At 34.0% G+C, this 25,106-nt stretch overlaps 1 protein-coding gene across 1 annotated transcript in view; it reads right to left on the bottom strand.

The window, feature by feature from the left end:
- The window catches only part of LOC150099027 (uncharacterized), a 173,326-nt gene extending 155,020 nt beyond the window's left edge, over positions 1 to 18,306 (bottom strand). Inside the window, exon 1 of the mRNA XM_090405110.1 lies at positions 18,037 to 18,306. Within this exon, the coding sequence (XP_090261236.1) occupies positions 18,037 to 18,133 (97 nt within the window). The 5' untranslated portion in view covers positions 18,134 to 18,306. The remainder of the gene's footprint in view (positions 1 to 18,036) is intronic.
- Positions 18,307 to 25,106: the final 6,800 nt, after the last annotated feature.

Raw genomic sequence — 25,106 nt, 5'->3', positions numbered from 1 at the left:
TGTTCTTTTAAATATCATATCAGATTTTTAAAAATTATAATTTTTCTAAAATATGTAAAATTTTTCATTTAAAGTATCACGTGCCTTAATATTTTATGTTATATTTAATTACACGTTGGATTTTTCCTCTCTTTTCTCTTCACTTCAATCTTGATTCTAACAGTTTTGCTAAAGCTCAAGTGCAGTATTTCTACTTAAACATTAACTATTAATGTGTGTACAATTACAATTGATCTACTTATAAAAAATAATTGCATCATTGATATTTTTATATCATCGATGAATGCAATTATTCGTTTGTGTTTGTTACTGATTTGGGACTAGGGATTCGCAAGTAAAAGTCATCAGTACCTCTTTCGTCTCAAATATACGCATTTTACTTAAAAATTTCAATATAAAAATAAGTATTATTTTATTTTATTTATTTATATCAATTTTATTGCCTGTAAGAACACACTGCCAAAGTTAAGCAACTAGATTCACTAAAAGAACTATAATAATAATAAAATGGTGTATTGATGAATATGATATGAAGTTTAAAAAATTTATTTAAAAAAACATAACTTTTCAAAGTATTTTATATACTGCAAGTTTATATATATATATATATATATATATATATATATATATATATATATATATATATATATATAGATAGATACAGATAGATAGATATTTCAATCCTACTGCTAATAGTTTTGCAAAAACTGGAGAGAGTAACTGTTTACAATGAGAACCAATTTCCAAGTGGCTACTATTAAAATGTAGTATCTGTTTTGATATTTTAAACATTAGGGTTTCCTGATGGAATTATTCTTTTGTCTTCCTTACGGATTTGGGGCTAGGGATTGGCAAGGGAAGAAAAATCATCAGTACCTCTACTTCTCAATTTCTTATCCAATTAACATTTTTAAATAAATTTATATTAGAAGAATCGTTTTTATTAACAAAAAAATGTTTCTACGTTACGTTAAAAAAAAATTAGTAATGTAGCCGAGGTATTTTCTTGCGTCTAGGAGGACTATCATAGGAAATTATAAAGAAGAAATCTGGATTAAATGAGATCATGAAGCTAAGCTCTTTTCTTGGAAGCTTGTTTGTGTACGATGGACTGTTAGTTTTCGACAAATAAAGGAGATTATTTTGAAAGACTTAAGGCTTGTTTAACAAGATTGGATTCAAAGTCTCTCCACAAAATAAAATTGTTCAAATAATCCTGTTAAGCAACAGCTCTGGTTGCTTTATAATGAGATCAAGTAAACTTTATTTCGCTTCTAGAATTTCTATGCAAAAATTAGATGATTTTTTTAGTGTTTCGTGGGAAGAGAAGTCAAAATACAAATTAAATCAGACGGATAAAATTACAACCATGCCAATTAGTATGATAATTCTGTGTGATAGATTACAGCTGTCTTATCAGAAAGATTTTTTCCCCTCATTTCCTTCCTTTATATAGTCTTAAATGGTCTTGAGCTGTGTTGATGAGGTTTTGCTTTAGGGACGAACTTTCGCCGAAGTCAAAATAATTTTTCACATACGTAATTTCCAAATATAGGGCACTGATGACCTTCCTTCCTTACTCCCCATCTCACAGGAAAAAGAAAAACTGGGCCTCACTGCCATTGTCAACATAACTCACCTTACAAAAAAAAAAAAAAAAAAAAAAAAAAAAAAGCAGTTTTAGGAAAGATCGTCAGTGAGCTCTGAGGTAAACCACGATGTTCTGGAATCTTAATGATTTTAAGATGCAGCTGCCTTCTAGGCATAGAAAGAATGCATTTCAAGAGGCTTTGTAGTTGGCTGAGTAATAAATATTTATTAGGTATACCGAAAATGTGAATTATTGCTGCCTCAATAAATTTGACGTAGCTTAATTTTGCTTCTTGTATACGTTTTGGAGATGAGGCTGTATTTATGTTTTTCAAGTAACTTTTTTCGTTTGTGAAGGTCAAAACTGGAAAAGGAAAAAAGTAAAGATTCCACCGGACTCACACATGCTAGTCAGCCATGCACATATATAACTTTACAGCCATGACTGTACAGTTATAAGTGCCTCTTTCACGACATGATTAATCAGATTAGCATCCCATCCACTCTCTCAAAATATTTATAGCCTAGAATTTCATGATTAGCTGGTTGGAACTACGACCATGCAACTAAGGCGATGAGTCTAGAATTACACACCGGTTGCTAAATATAAAAAAAGCAATAGAAATGATACTTGAATTAAAGAATTTAATTACATAAATTAAAACGTGATATAAATGATTTCCTTGAACTCGAACTGTTACACATACCTTACCAGAGGCGTAGCTAAACTCCTTTCATTGTGTAACAATTTCGATAATTATCGCAATATTCCGCCACTGGTGCCCTTGGCAGTGCCCCAATGCCAAATCGTTCCTACGACTCTGTTCATTATTATTATTTACGTACGCTAAGTGCAATGAAACTGGATTTTATTTTAAATTCTTTTGTTTTAAAAATTTTGATGATATACAGATAGATGTTATTTTTGCTGGATTTTTTTTTTTTCTCTGTTTTAGAATAGTGATTGTATTGTTTGGATATGTGAAATGCTGGATCTCCGTTTCACATTTTGTTTTTATGAAGACAAATTTATTGTTTTTTTTAAAAGGTGTTTTTAGTATTATTCAGTAGGAAACAGTATTAATCCTACTCCCCCCCCCCCCCCCCCAACACCGTTAACACTTGAACTCGAACTGTTACACATACCTTACCAGAGGCGTAGCTAAACTCCTTTTATTGTGTAACAATTTCGATAATTATCGCGGTATTCCGCCACTGGTTTTAATTGAAATATTCACACATTCAACAACACCACGTTCACTCGTATAACAAATTACGACAACCTCAATCAGGGTGGAACATGTCGAGTTTACTGCATATGAAGCTATTCTGTGTGGTTTATGCTAGTGAGAACCTGGTATATAACACACAGCATCAGAGAGAGAAAAAAGTTACGTTATCAGAGAGTTAGATAAGGAAATGAGTTGCCGCCTTCGGTACGTGCCTGTTGTACGCTTAAACAGCGAACAGTGAGTAAAATGTTCAACTCTTTGCACGATAGGTGACGTTGCCACAGATGACGTCACAGTACAGCATAGGAAATGGAGAACTATTATTCCAGATAACAAAAATTCTCGCACAGGAAGGAAGAGAAAAGTTCCACAGCCGAAGGAACACAAGTCATCTTCCCCTCACCGAATTATATCAAAGGAACTGGTTCATGCTGTACTACACAGCTGATGATTTCCACAATACAGGCCTGTAGAGCGTGGTATCATGATATTGGAAGGCGGGGGGGGGGGTCTGATCAGAATTAGAACCCCTGTTGGGTACTGACTAGCAAGTGATCGGTATGTCTTACTGGTAGCAAAATTCATGCTACAAGCTTGGGTTTCTTTGGGGATGAGGAAGCAGTGGAGAGGATTCAGAGGCAAGTACCGAAGATGGTGAGTGGCCTGTGGAATGTGTCCTATGAGGATAGATTGAAGGTGTGTGGGTTGCAGAAGTTGGTTGATAGAAGAAAAAGAGGGGATATGATAGAAACATTTAAGTTGCTTAAAGAGTTTTATAGAATTGATGCAGGAGAAATGTTTCAGCACTTGGCTGAAGAGTCCAAAACAAGAGGTCATCCATGGAAGTTGAATAAAGGTGTGATTAGTAGAGGTGTGAGGACTTGATTTTTTGCTTGAGAGTTGTGAATGAGTGGAATGGGTTCAAGGAGAGGTATGATAGATTCTGTGGATGAGTCTTTGGATTCAATGGAGGTGCCTGGATAATAATAATAATAATAATAATAATAATAATAATTAATGTTGTTCTTGCAACCAATATCTTTGCTCGATAGCATTTCCATATAAAAGGCTTTAATCAGTCTTGTAATTGGAACAAGGGAGAGGAGAGATCTTTCTCAAAGTGCACTGCAGCAAAAAATATTAAAAACAGATCGCAAAATTTAATTTCATAACGCTTACTCGCATATACCTCTTTTGAGCATACCCAAGCCCAGTCGAATATTTCATTTTATACTTTTTAGCCAAATATCTGTTTTTTTTTTCCTTTACTTTTCACGTTTTTCAGTCGCATACACGAGTTACATCAACCGATTTTTATTTGTCTTGTTCTTGAAGACGTTTTTCCCAGACATAGATATAAATATTGCACATGCATTTTATTAAGTTGAATAAAAAATAAATTTATTAATATATTATTACACAAAGATGTTCATATTACGGACAAGTGCATCTTCGGCGCCATGGCAACTAGACATGTGATCCTGTAAGGTCTCGAGAGTATATTTTCGAGAGCAAGAGCACAGCAGTGAGACAAAATTCTCTTATATTCAACCGCAGTTGGCGTTGGCCAAGTGTCCACAGTGTGATTCCTTCGCTAATGATGTCTATGGCTACGACGGTGATATTGAAACAAGTATTCGATTCTGCAAAATGCGTCTGTTTGTTTGTTTGTCTCTCTCACACACACGCAAGAGAAAATACCTCATTAGCTACACGTTATTGCTGTACCATGAACTTGTGATAGAGTCATTAACCGACTTGCAGTTTACAAATATGTTTATAATAGCCTTTAAAGCCATTATCTGCAGTGCATTAAATAATACGTGTTTATTTTGACATAGGTCCATGAATTCTCATACAAATCAAACTTCCTAGAAATGTATTGCCCCAGGATTTAAAAAAAAAAAAATGTATTTAGGAGCAAGCTATCGTTGCGTTTATATCGAAGTAATATAACGAGTCATTAATCTTGAAGTAAAATTATTATTATTATTTTAATAATGTGTCGAAATGCAAACAATTAAATCAATTTCTAACCATTAAGAATTAGGATTTTCTCATTGTTATATCTAGATAAGTAATAAATCATACACAAAGATTATTTTTTCAGATAATGAGTGAAATTTTATTTGAATTTGCACATTTTTTTAAAATGTATTTATCGTTCTTTTCTGATATATAGAAATCTCTAAAAACAAATAAATAAACAAATTATGTTAAGAATAAATAATTTCACACCAAGTTGAAAAATAAATAAGCTTAATCTAAAGTCACGAATGTACTACTGCATGTTCAACCATGTTTTGCATGGAGAAGCTACTGTGAGATGCGGTGAGTACCCTTGGAGGTAATGAATGGCAATGCTGAACCAATGAAGTTTAACTGAGGTTCGGCTGTTGCTGTTGTCCTGCTGAGTTTCGAGAGTTCGCTCTCTTAGGGTTTTTGCCTTAAGGGAGCAAAATTTGAGTCTCCGGGAAAAGTGTTCTCCGGCACGGCCCGCTGAGGGGTTCTTATCGGTGAATTATTTTCTTCGGAATTTGAGCGATTCTGGTCGGGGAGGCCGTCACTGAGTGGAACCAAGTCTTTCGCCCACTATGGAGTGGCCTAGAGATCGTCCGATTTTTTGAGATATCACCTTTACTTAAACAGTCGGTGAGTATGGATGTATATATATATATATATATATATATATATATATATACCCTTGGAAGGTATGGATGGCAATGCTGTAGCCAATGAAGTTCTATAAATGAGACTCGGCTAATGCTGTTACCCTCCTGCCATGATCAGAGCTTTAATAGCTCAATAACACCGTATCCCTATGTCCTCTACAGATAACGGGGAAAATGAAAAGCATTCTTGCTTCGCCCCTTTAAGCCAGTCCTTGTAAGGACTAAGGCATGTTCAACCAATAGCTTACAGAGAAATAAAATTTTAATCAGCTCCAGTGACCAGCGCACGTCACACCGCGATGAGACAAATGTTTATCGGACCAGTCGTTCTTAATCGCACACTGCTACAGGTCGCTCACGCGTGGTTCCCAGTAAGCTGAATTTGGCCAAACAACCTGTGGGTTTCCGGCCGAAAACAAAGCCCTTCAATTACGGTATTCTGAATTCGAGTGAGTTGTTCTCGCTAAGCGCTAAAGGTGAAGCTCTTCAACTAATTTCAGTTCGTTTACACCAGTTAAGACCAAGTTTTAATCAACATTAATTTTAATTAGCTAAGATTGTTTCTGATTAAAGTAACGGTATGGTCATCCATATAAATATAAGTAGATTCTTTGAGACGGGGTGATTTACGCTACTTAAATTCATCCTCATTCATTATTAGCACGCGCTGTACATGGTTTACTGCTGGTAAATAAACTTAAAAATACTAAAGTAGAGCTCTAAAATTGTGGATTAAAGATTAAATTAGTTGAGATTCTACTCAATAGTCTTATATTTTTTTTTTTATATATATAAAAATGAGATTTAAGAAAGAAAATTTCCGACACCCTTATTTTTCCTAAATAAGCTTTTTAACCATTTGTATCGTAAAAGAGGAAAATGACGTAATAATAACAATATACTGTTTCGTAGTTCGAGTTCTTTTATTTGACTGTGTTTTAATGAAATGTTTTTAGTTTACATTTCTACGGCTTTTTCCATAACAAAAACAATCCATCCTTTAACTGCAGTTCTCCTACATAATGCAATTCAATACATTATTGTTACCTTTTGCTACTTAATTCATTAGGACGATTCTCGTTTCTATCTGCTCGGAAGTTTTTTTTTTTCGTCTTCAAACCCAGTATACGCGCTTACATCTACCAAACAGCAGCAAATAACTGTACATTATTATTAATTCAATAATTGCTCTTTTAGTGAACGAGATTAATCGATTTCTGCCACCGTTCTTCGTTGAGAAAATGCACAAAAGATAAAAGGCACATCAGGGTAAATGGATTGCAATAAGCCGATGCAATTTCTTGTCTGTGTGCTGAAGCTTAGACACAGTATAGGATGTGATTGTCCTGGATTTCGTCCATTGAATACTGCATATAGATTTTAGTACTGCACAACCCAATATTTTATAGTTATTCGAAAAATAATCATTTTACTATAGATTCACATCTATTCGCTATGAATTAGGAGATCCCATGCAATACTATTATATCAGCGTTATAAAATATTGTTTACTTTTACCATTGTTAGAGCCATTCGAAACAAGTGAACGCAAGTGTTGTAAACCTGTAAGTCGCATCTTCCATAACAATGTGTCTTTAATGACAATTATAAACATGGATGTTTGAGGGGAAAGGGTATGTCAAGAACCTAAATATATACGTTTTGTTTGGTAAAAACTTCAACGATGCCCTGTAATATTTTAGTACGCTATTCTGGAGAACGAAGTCAAACATCTGTGAGAAAGTTTTAATATATGTGCAGTTGCTGCCTCAGCATTCTCTTGTGATCCGTTAAAATCGTTTCAGACATCGACCAACCTGTTCCCAAAGGGTGTTTGGGAAGTTTACCCGGAAGAACATATTTTATAGCTGTCACTTGGGAAATTGCCTAGTGTTTCTTTTCACAAAATGGTTCTTGGAAAAAGTAAGGTGCTGTAGTATCCAAGCATTGATAAGAAAACCTGTTATGCCTTTCCAGGTATATATTTCAATACTTTAAGCTAGATAGCAGCTCATTTTATATTACTGTTATAAATTCATCGTTACTGTCGGGGTTTAATCATTAAAGTACAGTAGTTAAGGGTTTAATTGAGAAATACATTAGTTATATATGGTGCTGTTTTTAAGGCATGTGATGTTTTCGAAATAAATATATAATAATACTATAATAATAGTTAATTACGTTCCAGCAAAATTACAGTCCCCCAACGCACACTAAACTTAGTTTTTCTGATTGCTAGTAACCCCTATGGATACAACAAAACTGCCCGAGGAAAAATATATAACCACTGCTCGCATGCAGCTGATCCGAAAATTCTATTCTATTAAAATATTGCTATTGATCGAATGAAAACCATATATGCTTAATCCAATTTAAGACACAGCAATCCCTCGATTAATGCACTTCCAATTAATGCGTCATTTTTTTTCTATACCCAAATTCGATTAGTGTGCTTATATACATCGTAAACATAAATGTTAAAGATTTAAAAAATTTTCTATCTATACATTTTTTATGGGTAACTATTTTTAAAAAATCACTCACCAGAATGAAATAATTTAGTTGCCCATTAAAAACATTTTGCAAAGTTATTTTTAATGCCATACTATACCATTTCCATGTACGCTATGTTCGAAATATCCACCAAAATTTATGTCGTCTGCTAATTACATAGCATCTTGCTGATGGTATCTCGTGCCTCCTTTGCAATTGTTTTCTCACTTTTTTTTTTTTTTTGAAGTATTTTCCCAACCTTTAATCATGAATAAAAGAACTAGTGAGCGAAAAAGTGGAAGTGTGAAAATGATTCGAAAAGTAATCTCATTGGAAGAAAAACTTGAAATAATAAAGAAAAATGAACAAGGCGAGTCCAGAGTAAAGATAGGTTCACCATATCTTTGCTCTGGACTCGCATGGTGAATCGACTTGGGTGAATCAACTATAAGAGCAATTTTAAGGAAAGCTGCTGAATACAAAGAGAAAGGTAAGTTCATCATGCATGCGCTCAAAATCAAAGTATTATAATGATTGAATTAGAGAGACTTCTTTCTACATGGATCGAAGATTATAACCAAAAAAGAATCCCGATAAGCACCGACCTTATTAAATCAAAAGCATTAAGTCTCTTTGCAACCTTGAAAGAAAGGGCTATCAATGAAGGAAATGAAGAATTCCATGTGGGTGGTTTGAACGTTTCAAAAAGAGAAATAGCCTTTATAAATGTTCGAATCACAGGCTAAGTTGCAAGTGCAGATTAGGAGGTGGTAGCAAATTATCCAGAGATTTTGAAGAAAATTTAATGTCGATGAAACCGGCCTTTTTTTGGAAGCGAATACCTTCCAAGACTTTTCTGGCCAAATGGAGCACATTCTTCCACATTGTACACATGATTTTAGAGGCTTTTCAAATGAATCTAAGTTAATTAAATCTCATTCTGAGAAGCTGAGTAATTCCGACCTGCTAAATTTAGATACACATCGGGAAGATCCTGAAAAAAATATAATCACTGACAAGCCCAAAGAGATTTCACAGAAACAATTTGAAAATATGTTTCGTGCAATTGAATTTTTTAAGCAGCAACGCTTAAAGGCTGACCCTGATGAAGAGAGAAGCAGTACAGTTTGCAAAAGGGCCATACCGTCAGTTGTATGAAAAAAAAAAAAAAAAAGAAACAGACTGCCAACCCAATTACGCTAGCTCTCAATTCTTTGTTAAGAAGTAAAATAATAAATTTATATTCTGAATATGTTTCATGGTTTTCCTTTAAGTAGGCCCTGAGATACTCGACTTCTTTTATAAAAAAATAAAATAAAAATAAGAATCAACAAAGAAATTTGAGGAACGAATTGTACTTTTTTTTCCATAAGTTATTATATTCGATTAGTGCGTTTTCGATTAATGCGCCTGTTTTAAAGAACGCATTAATCGAGGAATTGCTGTATATCATAAAATATAATATGCTTAATCCTGTAGTAAATAATACATATTAAATTATTATAGATGTTTATGTATATTAAAATAATTTATATGTGAAATGAATATTAATATATCATTTATATGTGAAATAAATAGCAATAAAACCCATAAATACATACAAATATTATATTATTATGTAAAAACCACGCTTGAAAAGATTTAGCATGAATAATAAATAATACGTACATTAAACCTGCTTAAATTAAAGATTAATTCGTATTAATTTAATCCTTATAACGACTGGCTTAAAGGGGAGAAGCAAGAATGATTTTCATCTTCCCTGTTATCTTTATAGGACAGTGTTGGAATAAGGTGTTATTGAGCTATTAAGGCTCTGATCATGGCAGGAGGGTAACAGTAGCCGAACCTCAGTTAGAACTTCACTGGCTACAGCATTGCCATCCATTACCCTCCAAGGGTATTAATCACCGGATCTCACGGTCGATTCAACCCCGATCCTTAATTAATATTAATTTAATAAAAAAAATTAAATCCTATTTAGGAAGTTTGGCAAATATTCATAAATTAGTGTGGCACTAAACTTTCAAAAATATTTTATAATTTTAGGATTTTTAAATTAATTTCAAGAATATACATTTACTATAAAGCTTTCTTTCTTTTTGTATATTAAATAATTAATTTTCTTGCATTAATTAAAATATAGGTAAAAAAAAAGAAATTTAAAACCTGCCAAATTGATGATAATGTTTTATTTCTTTAAGTAGTCCGTTTCAAAATTATGATCTATATACCAATACCACATAGTTATCACTATTATATGGTAGTGTAAGTAAATAAGGAAAATAAAATAATTACAAATATCACGACAGTAACAGAAGAAAAAAAATTAATCGATCTTTGCCTTCGTCAAAATATTTTCTCTCTTTCTTTTTCTCTCTTTTTTTTTTCTGAAATAATCGCTTGGTAAAAGCGACATCGCCTTAAAGAAATGAGCATCTTGTCACGACAAAGTAAGCATGACAAAAAAATCATAATAAGTGCTGCTTAATTAAGCTTCAATTAATCATGTTTAATTGCAGTAACCTATACGTACAAACCGCACGTCTGTTTTAAGTACTATATATAGTTAAGGCAAACAAGCATGCAGCAAATTATCGTTTAGTTCAGTTTTGGAAGACAGAGAAAGAGAGAGAGGGAAAAAAAGATTGGTAATTAGCGAAAAATTGGGATAATGAGTCGAAGAAAATAACAAAAGTCGAATATAAAAGTGCAGAAGACATTTGAACATTTAGACAGACGTAAATATTACAAAAAATAATGATGATGATAGCCCGGAATTATTTTATCGAAGTGGTTTTTCCTTTTCTATTAGTAATACATTAGGTCCCCTTAATGAATGACACCACAATTGTGCAATAAAAAATTAAGTTTTAATAACCAACACGTTAAATGCCTCCAGTCAAACAAATAGCAATAAGATTAATATTTAAACTAAAGTCAACCTCCTTTCTTTAGAGAGTTTATCTTACGAGGAATAGCATCTTCCTTATTTGTCCAAGTGACAGTTTCTTCCACCAAGTGGTGTCACTTTGTCAGTTAGTTAACATAATCCTTTACGCCCAAGTCGCTGACGCATGCGTGCCATTGTTCGGATTAGGATTTTTTTTTTTTTTTTTTTGTGGTCTAATTGAGATTTTATTAACTCGCCAAACTTTCAAGGTAGATTCGCAGCATTTTTTTCTAAATGCCGGAAGTTATTGTACAACTAAGATTATTGACAGCCGTAGGAAAATAAGCCAACGAAAAACACTTTTCGGTTAGTGACATGTTAATTTATGACTAGAACGGTAACCGACAGACAATTCACCTCTAAGAAGTGGGACGGAAGTTGTTTCTAAGGTCAAGTAAGAAAGCAAGTCGTCTGAGTACAAAAGAGGAAGACACAGGAAGTGTTGAGAACAAAGAAGTAGATGGGAAACGTAGACTCTCCCCCTGTTGTGGAGCTGCGTGGAGTACTGCTCCTACATCAGACGCTGAGGGTAAGCGTATAAACCTGCAGAGCACTGCATGGGAAAATGGTAAGTGATGAAAGAAAAAGGAAGTTGATTTATAATTAAACTTTTTTTTTTTTTTTCATTCAGTACTGGATGGAGATTACAGCGATGCGTATATTCATGAGTTCAGTGGTTGCATGACGTGAAAAAAAAGGAAAAAAAAAACGAAATTTATGGGTACTTCTTTGGAAAAAAATTTTTGAAAAGTACATTTGCAAACTAACAATCTCACTTTTCGCATAAAAAAGGAAACAGCTTTATCAGAACTCGCTGCTAAAATGTTGCCATTTGGGAATGAGGTCTTCTGTTTCAAAAATACACAAAGTGTCGTAAATATGAATGGACATCTCATGTCTGAAATCAGGGAAAGCCCAGACCACTGTCTAGCGAGTGGCGCCAGTTTAATCATCAGTTGTCTTTTCTTTGGTATAATTTTTATTTTTATTTTTTCAATTATACACTAATACAAATCTGACTTAAAAACTTTTTTGTTTTTGCTTTCTACACATTCCAAAGCTCTAAATGATAAAAATATTACTTCTTTTTTCATTGGCCATTGTTGTCTTGATCAAGACAACAATGGGATTATTAACGATACCAATTGTTATACTGTATATACTTACTGTTATATTGATCACACTGTACAGTATAATAATACCAATTCTAATAACGAAAATATTATTCGCTTCTGGAAAATTCCCTTAAATTTAAAAATCCATGACAGTTACAAAATAATTCATGATTAATAGCGTTTCGTAAGATATAACAAAGCTTTTGTCTACGAGAACAGATATCTAGCAATGACTAGTTAATAATATGGACACAAGGCCATATTACGCAATATAAACACAGGGATGTGAGCATAATTACTGCAATCATGTGGGAAGTCAAGATAGTATGAGTGAAGTAATTTTCGTTTAGGGAAAGAAGGTAGTTAAGAGCACGAAAAATTGATTAGGATTATCATATTATACTTTAAGAGCTGCGCTCCGAGTTATTTGAAGAATGAAATAACAATAATTACCTATATACTTGGGAGAAATGGCAATAGTCTTAGTCAGGTCAAGCGATATATTCAAGTACATTTCAAGACCGATATGTTTAATAAATAAACTTAAGGTGAAAAAAAATATTCGTCAGCTACTCGTAACACCTATAATTAACAAACTTAAGTCTTAAGGGATAACAGACATTACAATTACTTTAAATGACACCACAGGCATCTCTAAATATGCCTGAAGTGTCATTTCATTAAGTGACACTGGAGGCTTATTTAAATTAAAGCTGGTGATGCTGATAGTTACTTGATACAGTTCAACTCCTTCGACCGATAGTTCAGAAGTCAATAAACATATGAATGTATTGTTCTTGTCAATATACCTGAGACATAGTACAGTCTACTCTCACTATATCAAACCGGTAGAAACAACAGAAAGTTTGTTATACTCTTGGATAGTTTGATGTAGTGAATTTCTCTGTCCTAATCCCCACAGATACACATTATACCTATAGGGATCAGGACTTTCTTATAGTGAGCAAGTTTGTTATAATGGTATCTGCTACAATGAAGTTCAACTGTATAATAGAGTACTTCAAGATAATTAAAAAAGTATATTAAAATATTTTAAAATAAAATTATATTTAAGTGAAAAACTGAGTCAGTAATTTTTAATACTTCAGAGACTTAATGCTGTGCAATAATGTACAGTGCATTAAACCTGCTCAAGATTTAAAGATTAAATCCCATGCATATGAAAATATTAAATTCGATTTAGGAAGTTTTACAAATATTAATTAAATACTAAATCTTCAAAAGTATTTTAAAACTTTAAGACTTTTTAAATTATTTTAAAAATAAATATTTAATATAAAGTTTTTTTCTTGTTATATATTCATTAATTATTGCTCCAATAAAATAATTGAAAAAAATATTTGACATAATCAGTAAAATAATAAAACCCCTCTATTTTCTTACACAAGTTTATTTAACTTGAAATAAGGCTTCATTTCCATGTATTTGAAATATTTTTCCAAAAATAAACGCCACTTTTGAATTCTTTCATAATAAAAACTGGGAATTCTCTTTCTTAGAATTTTCTTCATAATATATTTTGAAATAAAAAGTTGTATATAATAGTGATATATATAATATCACGTGTTGTATATAATAATTTTATTCCAATAAACGTGTACTTCGAGAGAGGGCGCTACTGGTGTTTTAATACACAAGTCTAGATAAATCTACTCGATTATTCAGGATAGTTGAACAAGACAAGTGTTGGCAAAATGTTAACGACTGACTTATTTAACAGTAATGTTGGAGCGAGTTACTGAAAGATAACACTATGTCCCAGTGAAATTAAAACATTCAGAATAAATTTCATTTTTTATCGACAATTTAATTATTAAAATACGTCAAAAGTTGAAGTGTAGACTTCTACGCAAACCGACCATTCAAATAGGAGATATAACAGATGGTTGGAAATGTGCCAACAGAACGTTAATATTCAAGCAAGAGCTCAAGAACTACGCCGAAAAATTGCGCAACGACTGAACCATCTAAACGACACTCTAACGAGAATATCGAAGACACTATCAAAAGAAAAATCGAAAAATAGAATATCAAACTACCGTAATTAATTATCATTCCAATATGGTTCGATGCAGACGGCTATTATCTACGAATCATCTGAGATAAAATGTTTATTTTTATAATAAATGCGCTAATCATATGCCCAAAGGAACAATTATCGCACAGCTGATTCAACGCGTAGATATAATAATATCCAGGAATGTCACACTAATAAAAGAATTAGATAACAGCTTTTCTGCATAAAAATAATGCATGCTGCAGTTAAAATAAAATTTTAACTGCAGCATTTTAACTAATACATAAATTTTGAGTATTAGTAAATTTATTTGTGTATTAATAAATTTATTTTAACTAGTACCCAAATAAAAAAAAAAAGAGAATTCCAGTGGTATAAATCTTCAACCTTTTGCGGGAAGAATTCGCATAAAATCGATAAATAAAACGATGCGTTATGTCATTGTCAATAAAATTGATTTATTGAATTGTAACCATGATTTCAGAGGATTATTAGACATTGCTTGAAGTAATTTTAAAACTTCACATGAAATTGTGTTTTTAAATTTGCCCACACCACAATAGAGTCCCATCGCTATTACAGAATATTTGCATTAGAACAAGAAAATCAGAATGATTGTTGCAATCAAGAGTTCTCTCAGCAACACTAGAGCACGTTTCCACCATCTCCATAACGACAATTACAGCGTCGATTGTTATTGACAATAAAATTAAATTGCCATTGTTGAAACGCAGAATAACAGCTGTTAATATTAATAATGAAAGGTCTTGTGAAATACTTCGAATGGCGAGAAATGAAAAGTGTACATCTCAGAGCAACTCAAAATATATGCTATATGATAAACTTTTATTCAACAATATCATGTTTAAATAGCTTAAAATGTTCTACTATCGTGCATTTAATCAGAGTATAAGTTTGATTTGGTTTTTGTTAAAATATTTCTTAGAAATCTCCTATAGGACTTCGTGGGGGTGATAGTTTAACAACGCTACTGACTCAGAAGCCTTCAAAAAAAGCTGCTTTTTGTCAAGAGCAACTTTTAAAATAACATCTTTTGTAACAATAAAGAGGAGATTTTTCAGTTATTTTTGTACTGAAAAGGTTATTATAAAGCTTACCTACTGCTGTACGTATGTCAAAACCAACATTGCCTCACAAAGACATGAAATGTTCTCTAAAGAAGAAAAAGCGACTCATAGGGCCAATAGAAGTCATTTAATGCTTCTCGCCATCTATTGTATGTCTATCGATTTTTGTAGGAAAAGTGAAGATCCTGGTCCAGAACAGATTTCACGGTTGAGAAAAGGCTTTAAACTCAATGGCCCATCACAAACGAAAGTGCAATAATGACCGCCAATTCTAAACCTATAACAAGTGACCCATTGTCGCCAGGATAGACGGATTCAAGTAGACTTCGACTCTTCTTTTTATTTTGTTTTTACTTCTAAAGTTGAGCGTAGTTTCCAATCGAGAATTTATCTTTCAAATACTGCTGAATTATATAATTACAGCTTAGACTAGAATCTTTCTTCACTTAATCTGATTATTTTTTGTGATAGCGGAAGACCTGGATGCCCGTACAACTACCATGTCGTTGATAAAATAAAAAAAAATAAAAATAAAAAAAAAAGGACAGAAGAGAATGCAGATCGATTGCTGGCTACGTTCAATGGTCGGAGAGGCTGCTCTCTCTCTCTCTCTCTCTTCTACCTCACACAAAGCAGCAAAATAGACGGACAATTCTTAATGGTCGACACGCATTCACTTATGTATGGATCCACGTAGTCATACTTAAATAGTCGACAGCATGCACTTATTGTACATAAGTGCTAAGTGATGTAATGCAAGAATGGATCTGTGCAGAACGCTTAAATAAAAATAAATAAAATATAAATAAAAAAGTGGCAGCACTTTCATTATCGTTCGTTGCTATGGTAACTTTTTTAATTACTTTACAACAATGCTTAGTAGAAAATGCCGCATTGTTTGATTGCGAATAATAGACTGGGAAAAGATTTACATTTCCATATTTTTAAATCTGAAGCAATTATACAAAACCATTATTGCAATTCACGACCAAAATAAGAAATATTCGAACAGATATTATCCTACTTTTTCTCTCATTGTTTACTAAATTATCATTCATTCATATTGATTTAAATAAATATAGGGTGCTGTTGAATTTAAATTATTTTGGCGATTCAGACACATTACCGAAATGGTAATGGTTTCCTTTAAAAGCTTTCGCATTAAAAAACACATTAACAATTGCAATATTACTGTTCGAATTGAAGAATTGATATGGGAAATTGAAGTATTTCCCATATCTTTTAAGGTGTTAACACTTATAGTGCCTTAATAAGTTTAAGACACGACAATATTCTTCTTAGACCTCTGTTAACAACCTCTTCCATTCCTTCTACAAACAGCGACTAACGGTGGTCAGCGCATTCCTGCACTACTAGTGATTAAGGCTTGCTCCAGTATACGCATGCGCTCTAAGAGAACTGAACGCGAATAAATGTATTATTATTACATCACCAGCGGATCATTCGAAACATTGGATGTCTATATTGCTTTACGTAAAAAATAATATTTTAATTCAATAGTCATTCTAAATGTGGGCATATTTGGAAAATTTAATTTCAAATCATCACAAAAATTAATGTTGATACAATATCATAAGATTTATCTGCATAAAACGTACTACAGTTTATAAATAGCTTTTCACATTATACATGAATTCTGTGCATAATTTAATACAAGTGTCAACAAAGATATTTCTACAAACTGGTATTTGGCAATCATGTTGAGACGAGATTTTAGTGCTCTGGTTAAAGATTAAATAAATTCAATTTTGTCAAATAATCTATATAATTCATGGATTATATTTCATATCTTGCTACAAAGCTGCAATACAACTTAAATATTAAAAACCCAATTTCATAAAGGGAGAGGCCAAATGAGAGCTCGAGCGAGAGAGAGAGAAAAGAAAAGACAATCATCCCGTACATAAGAAATAAATAATGTCATAGTAATCCGACTGTATAGTCTACGAATATCCGGAAATCTAACCGCCTTCATAAAATAGTAAAACCCTCAATTGATCTGGTTCTAGTTCGTCCATGTGCGATCTCTTTGGCCTCGCTATGCCGCAAGACCAATATCGACAAAGTGACTTTTCGACGCGACATGAAGACTGATGTTAAGAGAAAGAAAAATTGAGGGGGGGGGGGGATGATGAGAAGATCTGTCCAGCCATCAAAACGCAGGAGCAGCACTAGCCAATCGGCAACTTTATGCTATCCAGTGTCACCGTAGATCAATCACAAACGGAGCCTCGTAGGAATTTCTTGAAGTGAGCACCCGGCTGGCATAACGGCCGCATGTATGAGCCTTAGGCTAAGGCCAAAACTTTCCTTAAGAAAACTAGGTTAACTTAAACCAGCTGAGGCCCTACAACCACTTTACTCAGAAGAAGAGGAATAGGGGGAATAGAAAAGGGGGGGGTCTTGCTGACGTCGTATGTTTTTCCGGAATAACAAGTCACCATAAGCAACGTAGGGTTAGACAAGTCGGCACTGCTAGAATGTACTTGATATTAGAATTATTCGTCTATTAAAAATGAATTAAAGTTTGAAGATGGTCCCCCACTGTGTATCATATTATCACCCATCATTGAGAGAATCACGAAAAGGATGCACAGAATCAGGCTGGAGTAAAAGAAATCTTACTTCCTCTTCTCACGGGATTACAGTAAATTTCGCGCTGACAGCCAAACACAAAGGAGCAAGAGGGCATCAGAAAACTGGTTACGATTCAGTAATGTACAATGGCTGGATAAGACTTCCCTTACCCTACAGAGAACAGAATTAGTACCGGTTTGCTCAACTGCATGCTTACTTCCCAATGCACTCTTGCATTGTTTACATATGTTACCTACCTTGAGCTGACGAGTCGGCCACCACCACCTGTAGGAGAAAAAGTCCTGTGAGGACCACAGTCAATTTCCATCGTATATCCATCGTCATGTAAAACATCACAAATATAACGAAAAAAAAAAAAAAAAACGAGAACTTATAAAAGTTGACGGGCGAAAAGACTTCACTCCAGCAACATTGCGGAAGGGCCGACACACGACCGCGGCAGAGTCGCAACAGATGTGCACACACACTACGAGCCACGCTCTCTACGCGCACTGACTCTAGTCGACTGTTCAGCCGACCGTTAGGTCAGCCAGTATGTTCCAGCAGCGCCAGTTTCCAGGAGTTGCGAGTGTGTGTGTGTCTCTCCTTCTCCGTCTATTGTGTGCGCATGCGCGGAAACACGGGCTTTCAATAAATGTTGCCGGAGTGTTTGCCCAGGTGAAGCGTCCAGTTCAAGAAGGGAGCGTAAACCGCCCTACTTTTGTTTGTGTGGGTTGGAAACACCCTTTGTGAAGACGAAAATGCCCCGAAAGGAAATAACAGACGCGTAATATTCGAATCTCATAATGCGGTCAACTGTTCATGCGACAGTACGATGCTTTTTGCTTCTTGTTTTAACGTTTCCCGTCTTAGGTGGCGAGTGATATTAACAAACAAGCAAACGCACACAAGGTCAAAAGTGCAGATGTTCGAATGTCACCTCAAGAGGGGGGGGGGGGGGGTGAAGCAAAGAAAAAAAAATGGTGGAGGAAAGGCGTACCAGCTGTTCACCTCCGACTGTCAAATTGCAAATACGGAGCGTTGTCCTTGTACGGTGCCAAAGAGAAGTTAAGGAGGTTAGGGGACTCTTCACGAGGCAATTATGTAGAAAAGGAAGGCGAATAAGGCGGGAAATACAAAGATGCAACAAAGAAATATTTAAGATTTTTCTATATTTCACTTTTCAAGTAATCTTATATTTTATTAATAAAACTGAAGGCGATTTGCAATTATCTAAATGAAACGAGAGGGGGGGGGGGTTAAAATATATGCTGTTTTAAATTTACTGCCAATAAATATGAAAATGGAATAAGTTGACCCGACGGAGGGGTTTTTGTCCGGGAATACTTATTTTTTCGTTAGGAAGATACTAAACAGAGAATTAGGATCAACGGAAACTAGATGGTTGGACTGGATTTGTTCCACTAATATGAACTCGAACTCGTTTCATGAAAACTGAATATTATTCTCGACTTTTTAAATAATAAAACGTTAATAAAAGATTAGAGAATATCATTCTCGAATCTTTTATTAACACCGTCAAAATAACTGTGGTTGAATACAGAAATCGTTGATAGTGGTTGGCTGCGTATTATGTATTATAAATCGGTGACTGGTATCAGTGGAGGTGGGAAGGGAAGCCGGCTAAAGAACTGTATGAAGAAGGGGGCGGGCGGGGGAGCTGCTCCTATCGGACAATTTTTAAAAGGCGAAAAAATCTTCAACGATACAGCAGAAGAAGCAATCGATTATATTTTTATCTCAATGAGCACACAGGGTTGCTGCCATGATATCATATAAACTTATTTATTAATACAAAGTTATTTAGTTTAAATATAATTGTATAAGTTATTGATATTAAAAATAGTTTTACAAATCACATAATTTGAGTCTGTCTGATTTATCTTCACCGATGGTTCATTTTTTAAAATTCATCCGTGCTATCTCAAGTGGTTTTAAACTTCGAGCAAACCGTTTAATAATCATACAATTATTTCTAATTAAATTTGCACACTTTAAAAATTCAACATTTTTAAATATTCGAAAGCCAAAATAATTTAATTCCAAAATTCATATTTATTATTGATTGTAATTTAAATATAAATATTTATAATTAAAATTTAGCGTAAAGATTAATTGTAAAAATGATTGCGATGATTAAATGTTGTAATTAATTACTCCATATTATAATAAACTATAGCAGCTTGGGAAGCAGAGCCGTAGTTTTCAAAGATGAATCCTGCTGAGCAGGGATTTGTTTCAAAGAATCTCTCGTCATTCCCCAAGTAGCTCCTCGTTACCAATTATTCTTGTGAAATCGTGCAATAGATTTGATTAATTTCACTTGCTTGGATTTGGGTTGTTTATTCTCCTACTTAATATCTGCAGGTATTCGGATTTTATTAGCGCTATATTCAAAATGTATTATCCATTGTTGATATTTTTAGTAAAATAAATAAATACATATACTCGTGTATATATATAAAATTAGCATTTTTTTTTATATTCATGAGATTAAGTTTTGAAATGAACTGAAATACATAAATTTAACTGTCCATGTGCATTTAAATTTGTCAATATGAGCAACTACGGAAAAAACAGCAAAATTTTTAGGTGGGAGGTGAATTTTGTCATGAGGTGTGACCCCCCCCCCCTCCCACCGTGCTTATTGGAAACCTGAAGTTCCTTCGTGTCTAGAGCAGGGTTTCCGGATTTCGCAAAACATAAACAAAGTAAAACTTTCTTGGGGAGGGGGGGGATTACATAAAAATACATATAACCAGTGGCGCACTCAGGATTTAATCTAGGAGGGGGACGAGCACTCGAGATTTAATCTTTGGGGGGAGGGGGAAGTTGAGTAGACGATTTGAGAAGACACACTACGCATCGCATACGACCTATGACTGAGCATCTACAATGATCGCTAATTCATAAGTAGTATAGAAATAGAAGACACGACGCAACATAAATAAAAAGAAAATGAATTTTAATTAGGAAAAGATTTTTGGAAAATTTTCTAGTGTTTTTTTCCTTTTTCTTTTGGAGGGGGCCAGGGCCCCTTGGCCCCCTCCCCGGGTGCGCCACTGCATATAACTATCATGTTTTATGTGCGGTATCCTTTGAAATACAAAGAAAAATAAATGCGGATACCGTATGGGAGAAGTGCAGGTATAATCACCTTTTATTATCGTCTTAAATTCGCTCTTCGTAATCGGAAATGAGTTATAATCGATAGCGCAAGATATTGCCTGTAAGCCGAGAGTACGAAAGTGTGTATGGAATGATGCAATATGCATTATAGCAGTTCTGCCTCTCGATTTCATCGAATATAACAATTGTCTCCCCAATTTTAAATAACAATTGTCTCCCCAATTTTAAATAACAATTGTCTCCCCAATTTTAAATTACATACTGTACTGTTCGTTTGTTTGAAACTTCCTCTACTGGTTGGTTGGCTGCTTTGAATTTACAAGCGAAGCAATTTATGCTATGAAGCAAGTGTATTATGCTCGCCAATCGTGTGTGTGTGTGTGTGTTCTCTAGCTGATTAACCCCCCCCCCTCTCACCCCTTCTGAAAACAGCTAACTCACCTTAGTTCAACAGCCATCATAAAAGTTCCTAGCGTCTTAGACTGTATTGGAAACCGCATCTTTCCAGCAGGACGCGAGAGTTTTAAATTCGTTTTCACCCCCTTCCATGCACTTTAAGTGCACGGAAGGGGAGCCAATAATTGTAGCGGCCATGCCATGTTTAATCTCTAGGGCATGGTTTCCGGATTGATCGCCCACGTACTAAATGTCCTAGAGAAAACCTCGAAGTAAACAATACACATAAGGAAACTTAAAAGGGTAACTAAAAAGGGAAAAAAAAAAAAAAACTACATCGTAACTGCGCAAAATCTGGTTTGTATTTTAATATTTGTGGCATCTTCTAGTTATTACGCCCACATGAAACAAAAAAATGGCTGAAAGGATAATTGTTGTTGTTTAGGCAACGTCTTTGCACTACTTACTTTCATCTTACATGCGCGCGCACGCACGCACACACACACGCGCGCGCGCGCGCGCAAGCATTTTCTGTCGTTCTCAGAGCAACAATTTCAGATATTAATTCCCGATCTGTTAATCTTCTTACATAGCAAGCATTTTTAAATGCCATGTAGAAGAGCTTAGCCAAAAGAAAATTTCACGATGCTCTTAGCTTTGTTCCCATTATTTAAAAGAGAGGGAAAAAAGGTGTTTTTAATGTTTGCGAGATTTATTCTTTGTTTTCCCTATACATTTCAAATTTCGAAAGATAAGCTGGCAACAATAACAAAAAAAAAAAAAAAAAAATCTACATTTTCTTTGAAAGTTACTAAACATGACACTAGGTGGTCGGGGCTTTATGCCATGCATCTTTCTTTGCAAATTAAAATATGAATAGGACTAGATTAAAGTTCTGGCTGTTCTGAAACTACAGAATTGTCGTATTATACGAGCAACTTGTCATTTCAATGATAGGTTTCAGGTTTGGGGAGGAGGGGGGGGTTGAGAAACTAACCACCCATACTTTTTTCCATAAGGTCGGATACTTCGTGAAACATGTGGTCTTGCATTACATGCAATATCCGACCTGAGTTAGATTCTTCCTCCATTTTGAAATCTTATTTCGTTGAAGAAAATCACCAAAAACTGAAAACAAGCAGCGACATTTGTTTTTCAGTCTGGCTTACAACTGACGTGAAGATTGAAAGTATTAGGTCACCCGCTGTACCCGCAGAGCGTGAAGTTCATAACTTTCTTATTAAGCTGTAAGATTTGAACAAAACTGTGAAGTCTTAAGACCAGTGGCGGCGGTGAAAATTTTAGGTGGGGGTGCTGCATATACAAAAAAAAAAAAAAAAAAAAAAAACCTTTTTTCCCTAATCAGTAACGAATTTATTAATAAATAAATTTACATATCAAAGACCAATAATAAAAGTTTCGTATCAATAGCAATGACAAGCGCAAACGAATATCGGCGTAAGCTCGCAGTGCATTTGTTTCGTGTAACGATAATTGAAAAAATAATTCTTTTCATATTTTCAACAGTGGTGACAATCGTCATAATTCATCCTTGTATCTATTATAAATAAATAATTATATGTTATGTTAACAAAATAAAATAAGATTTACAAAAAATAGTTCACCAATAATAAACGTTTCAAATCTCACAGAAATAAGGCACGTAAGCTTACTAAAAATACACTTCCGTTTGAGCAGTTACAGTTGGGAATGACGTAACCGTGCAATGACAAGAGCAAACGAATATCGGCGTCAGATCGCAGTGCATTTGTTTCGTAATCTAAAGCGTTAATCGAACAATTCCAATTATTAACTATTCAATCACTGTCGAAACATCAGCTGTAACCTTTAGCATGCAGTATTGTATTTATATAATGTTGTAAGCATTGTTATTATTTATAAACACAAACAAAATTAAATTTTTTCACTTTTTCCTTCGGGGTGCTGCATGTCACAGTGCTTATGTACGGGCCGCCACTGCTTAAGACTGTAACTTCTATGTGAATGACTAATAAATAATACCCACTAACTGTTCTATATAGGACGATTCCTCTACATTTTATTTATTTAATTTATTAGTAATTCCACCGATGATGAGAATAGAAATAGAAAAAGGGATACACTCCAACCAAACAATGACAATCATCCTTCACTAAAATATTTTATTCAAACGTCCCGAGCATTCAAATTCATAACATTCCAATGGCAAAGGGAAGAGATATTTTAAACCCAATATTTATGATGACTCCTAGACTGAACACCTGCTTTAAGCTTGGGATAACTACCTCATTTAAATCTCATTTGTCTTCATACCAAATGGTAAGTATGAGATTAAGAGCCTGTATGCATATGAAGCGCAGCCCTGGTGGCGACATTCCTAACCAACAATGAAAGAGCACAACATGTCATACTGTAGCAATCTATAAACTAAAGGATTTAAGATGGCCAACATATAAGGTTGGGAACTAGTTGAATAAATTGTTAAGCCTTTATGATGGTCATTTTCTCCAAGTAAACAAAAAAAAAAAAAAAAACAGTATGGAAAGCAGAACATCCTTCTTTATGGCGCAACAGAAAATCTAAAATTGTAGCAAACAATCATTTATATGATAGAAAACTATGACTAACACTGCGCCCATTGTAATCCTTTATTTGTCAAACAAATGCACTCGCGCCCTTTTCATTCTGTCTTCCACACATACATTGACCTTTTATTGCATGGATAAGCCCATGTCGATATCCTTTCTAACTAATACTGAAATAAAATATTTATTCGTTCAAAATAATATTACATTAATACAAATATGACAAACAGTGCACAATTTACCTGCATCTTGATTCGATTTGGCACATTAAATTTGTAAAATTGCTTTTAAAAATTCTGCTTAAGTGAGTATACTTAAGAAACAACAGTGCAACGATATATGACATTTGGCTGTCAACTTTATTCCCTGCTGAGCAGCTAAACCTTTGGCAGATAATAATAATTCCATGGGTGATGGGATTATTAAAAATTATGGTGTCTCTACTAATTGAAGAGGAATCTGAAATCAATTTACACATCGTTCTTTAGAGATATTTATGGAACAGTTTATTTATTTCATAAAGGAAATCAAGTGGGCATGAATGCTTTGCTTTGTTGTAGTTGAATTAAAGAAATATGTGGGTAACTAAGGCCATAAGGTGTCTTATCATCACACCATTTAGTTAATCTGTTGTTGTTGTTTTTTATATTTTATAATTTAATTTTTTATAATGAATACTCGCCATTCATTATTAGAGAGAAGAGTCTGAGAACTCTGCCTAGCTAATTCAACCCGGTTAATATATTCAGCACTGATTTCTAAGCAGCGCCACCTGGTGGCAGAAACACATACTAAGACCATTATAAATTTATTACAAAAAATGAGAATATCTTTTTTCAAGCTGGTAACAATCATATTGACACCTTTGTATTTATAATTTCTTGAATAAAATAGAATTTGATATTCTAAATTATGTCGGGGCAACTCACAATCGGCTTTCGATCGATGTATGATTTGAGCCAAGCTGACATGAGGATGACAATTTATCAGTCTTAAGGCTATCTTTAATCCCTTTTATAATTGCTTTTATCCTGGCTAAGTTACTGTAATTAAGAGATGACAGTGCAACAATATATGATATTTGCGGTCAAACCTTATTCTATGTTACGTAGTTAAACCTCTTGTGGATAATCATATCAAATCACGCAGATGTCGGGGAGAATTACACGTTGATGATATACATCTTCAGGTTAAGT

This window comes from Typopeltis vanoorti, chromosome 15 (assembly GCF_054136105.1).
Source record: "Typopeltis vanoorti isolate ZY-2024b chromosome 15, IOZ_Tvanoo_1.0, whole genome shotgun sequence".
Lineage (NCBI taxonomy): Eukaryota > Metazoa > Arthropoda > Arachnida > Uropygi > Thelyphonidae > Typopeltis > Typopeltis vanoorti.
Note: the sequence above shows the minus strand (reverse complement) of the source record. Positions and strands in the feature narration are given on the sequence as shown.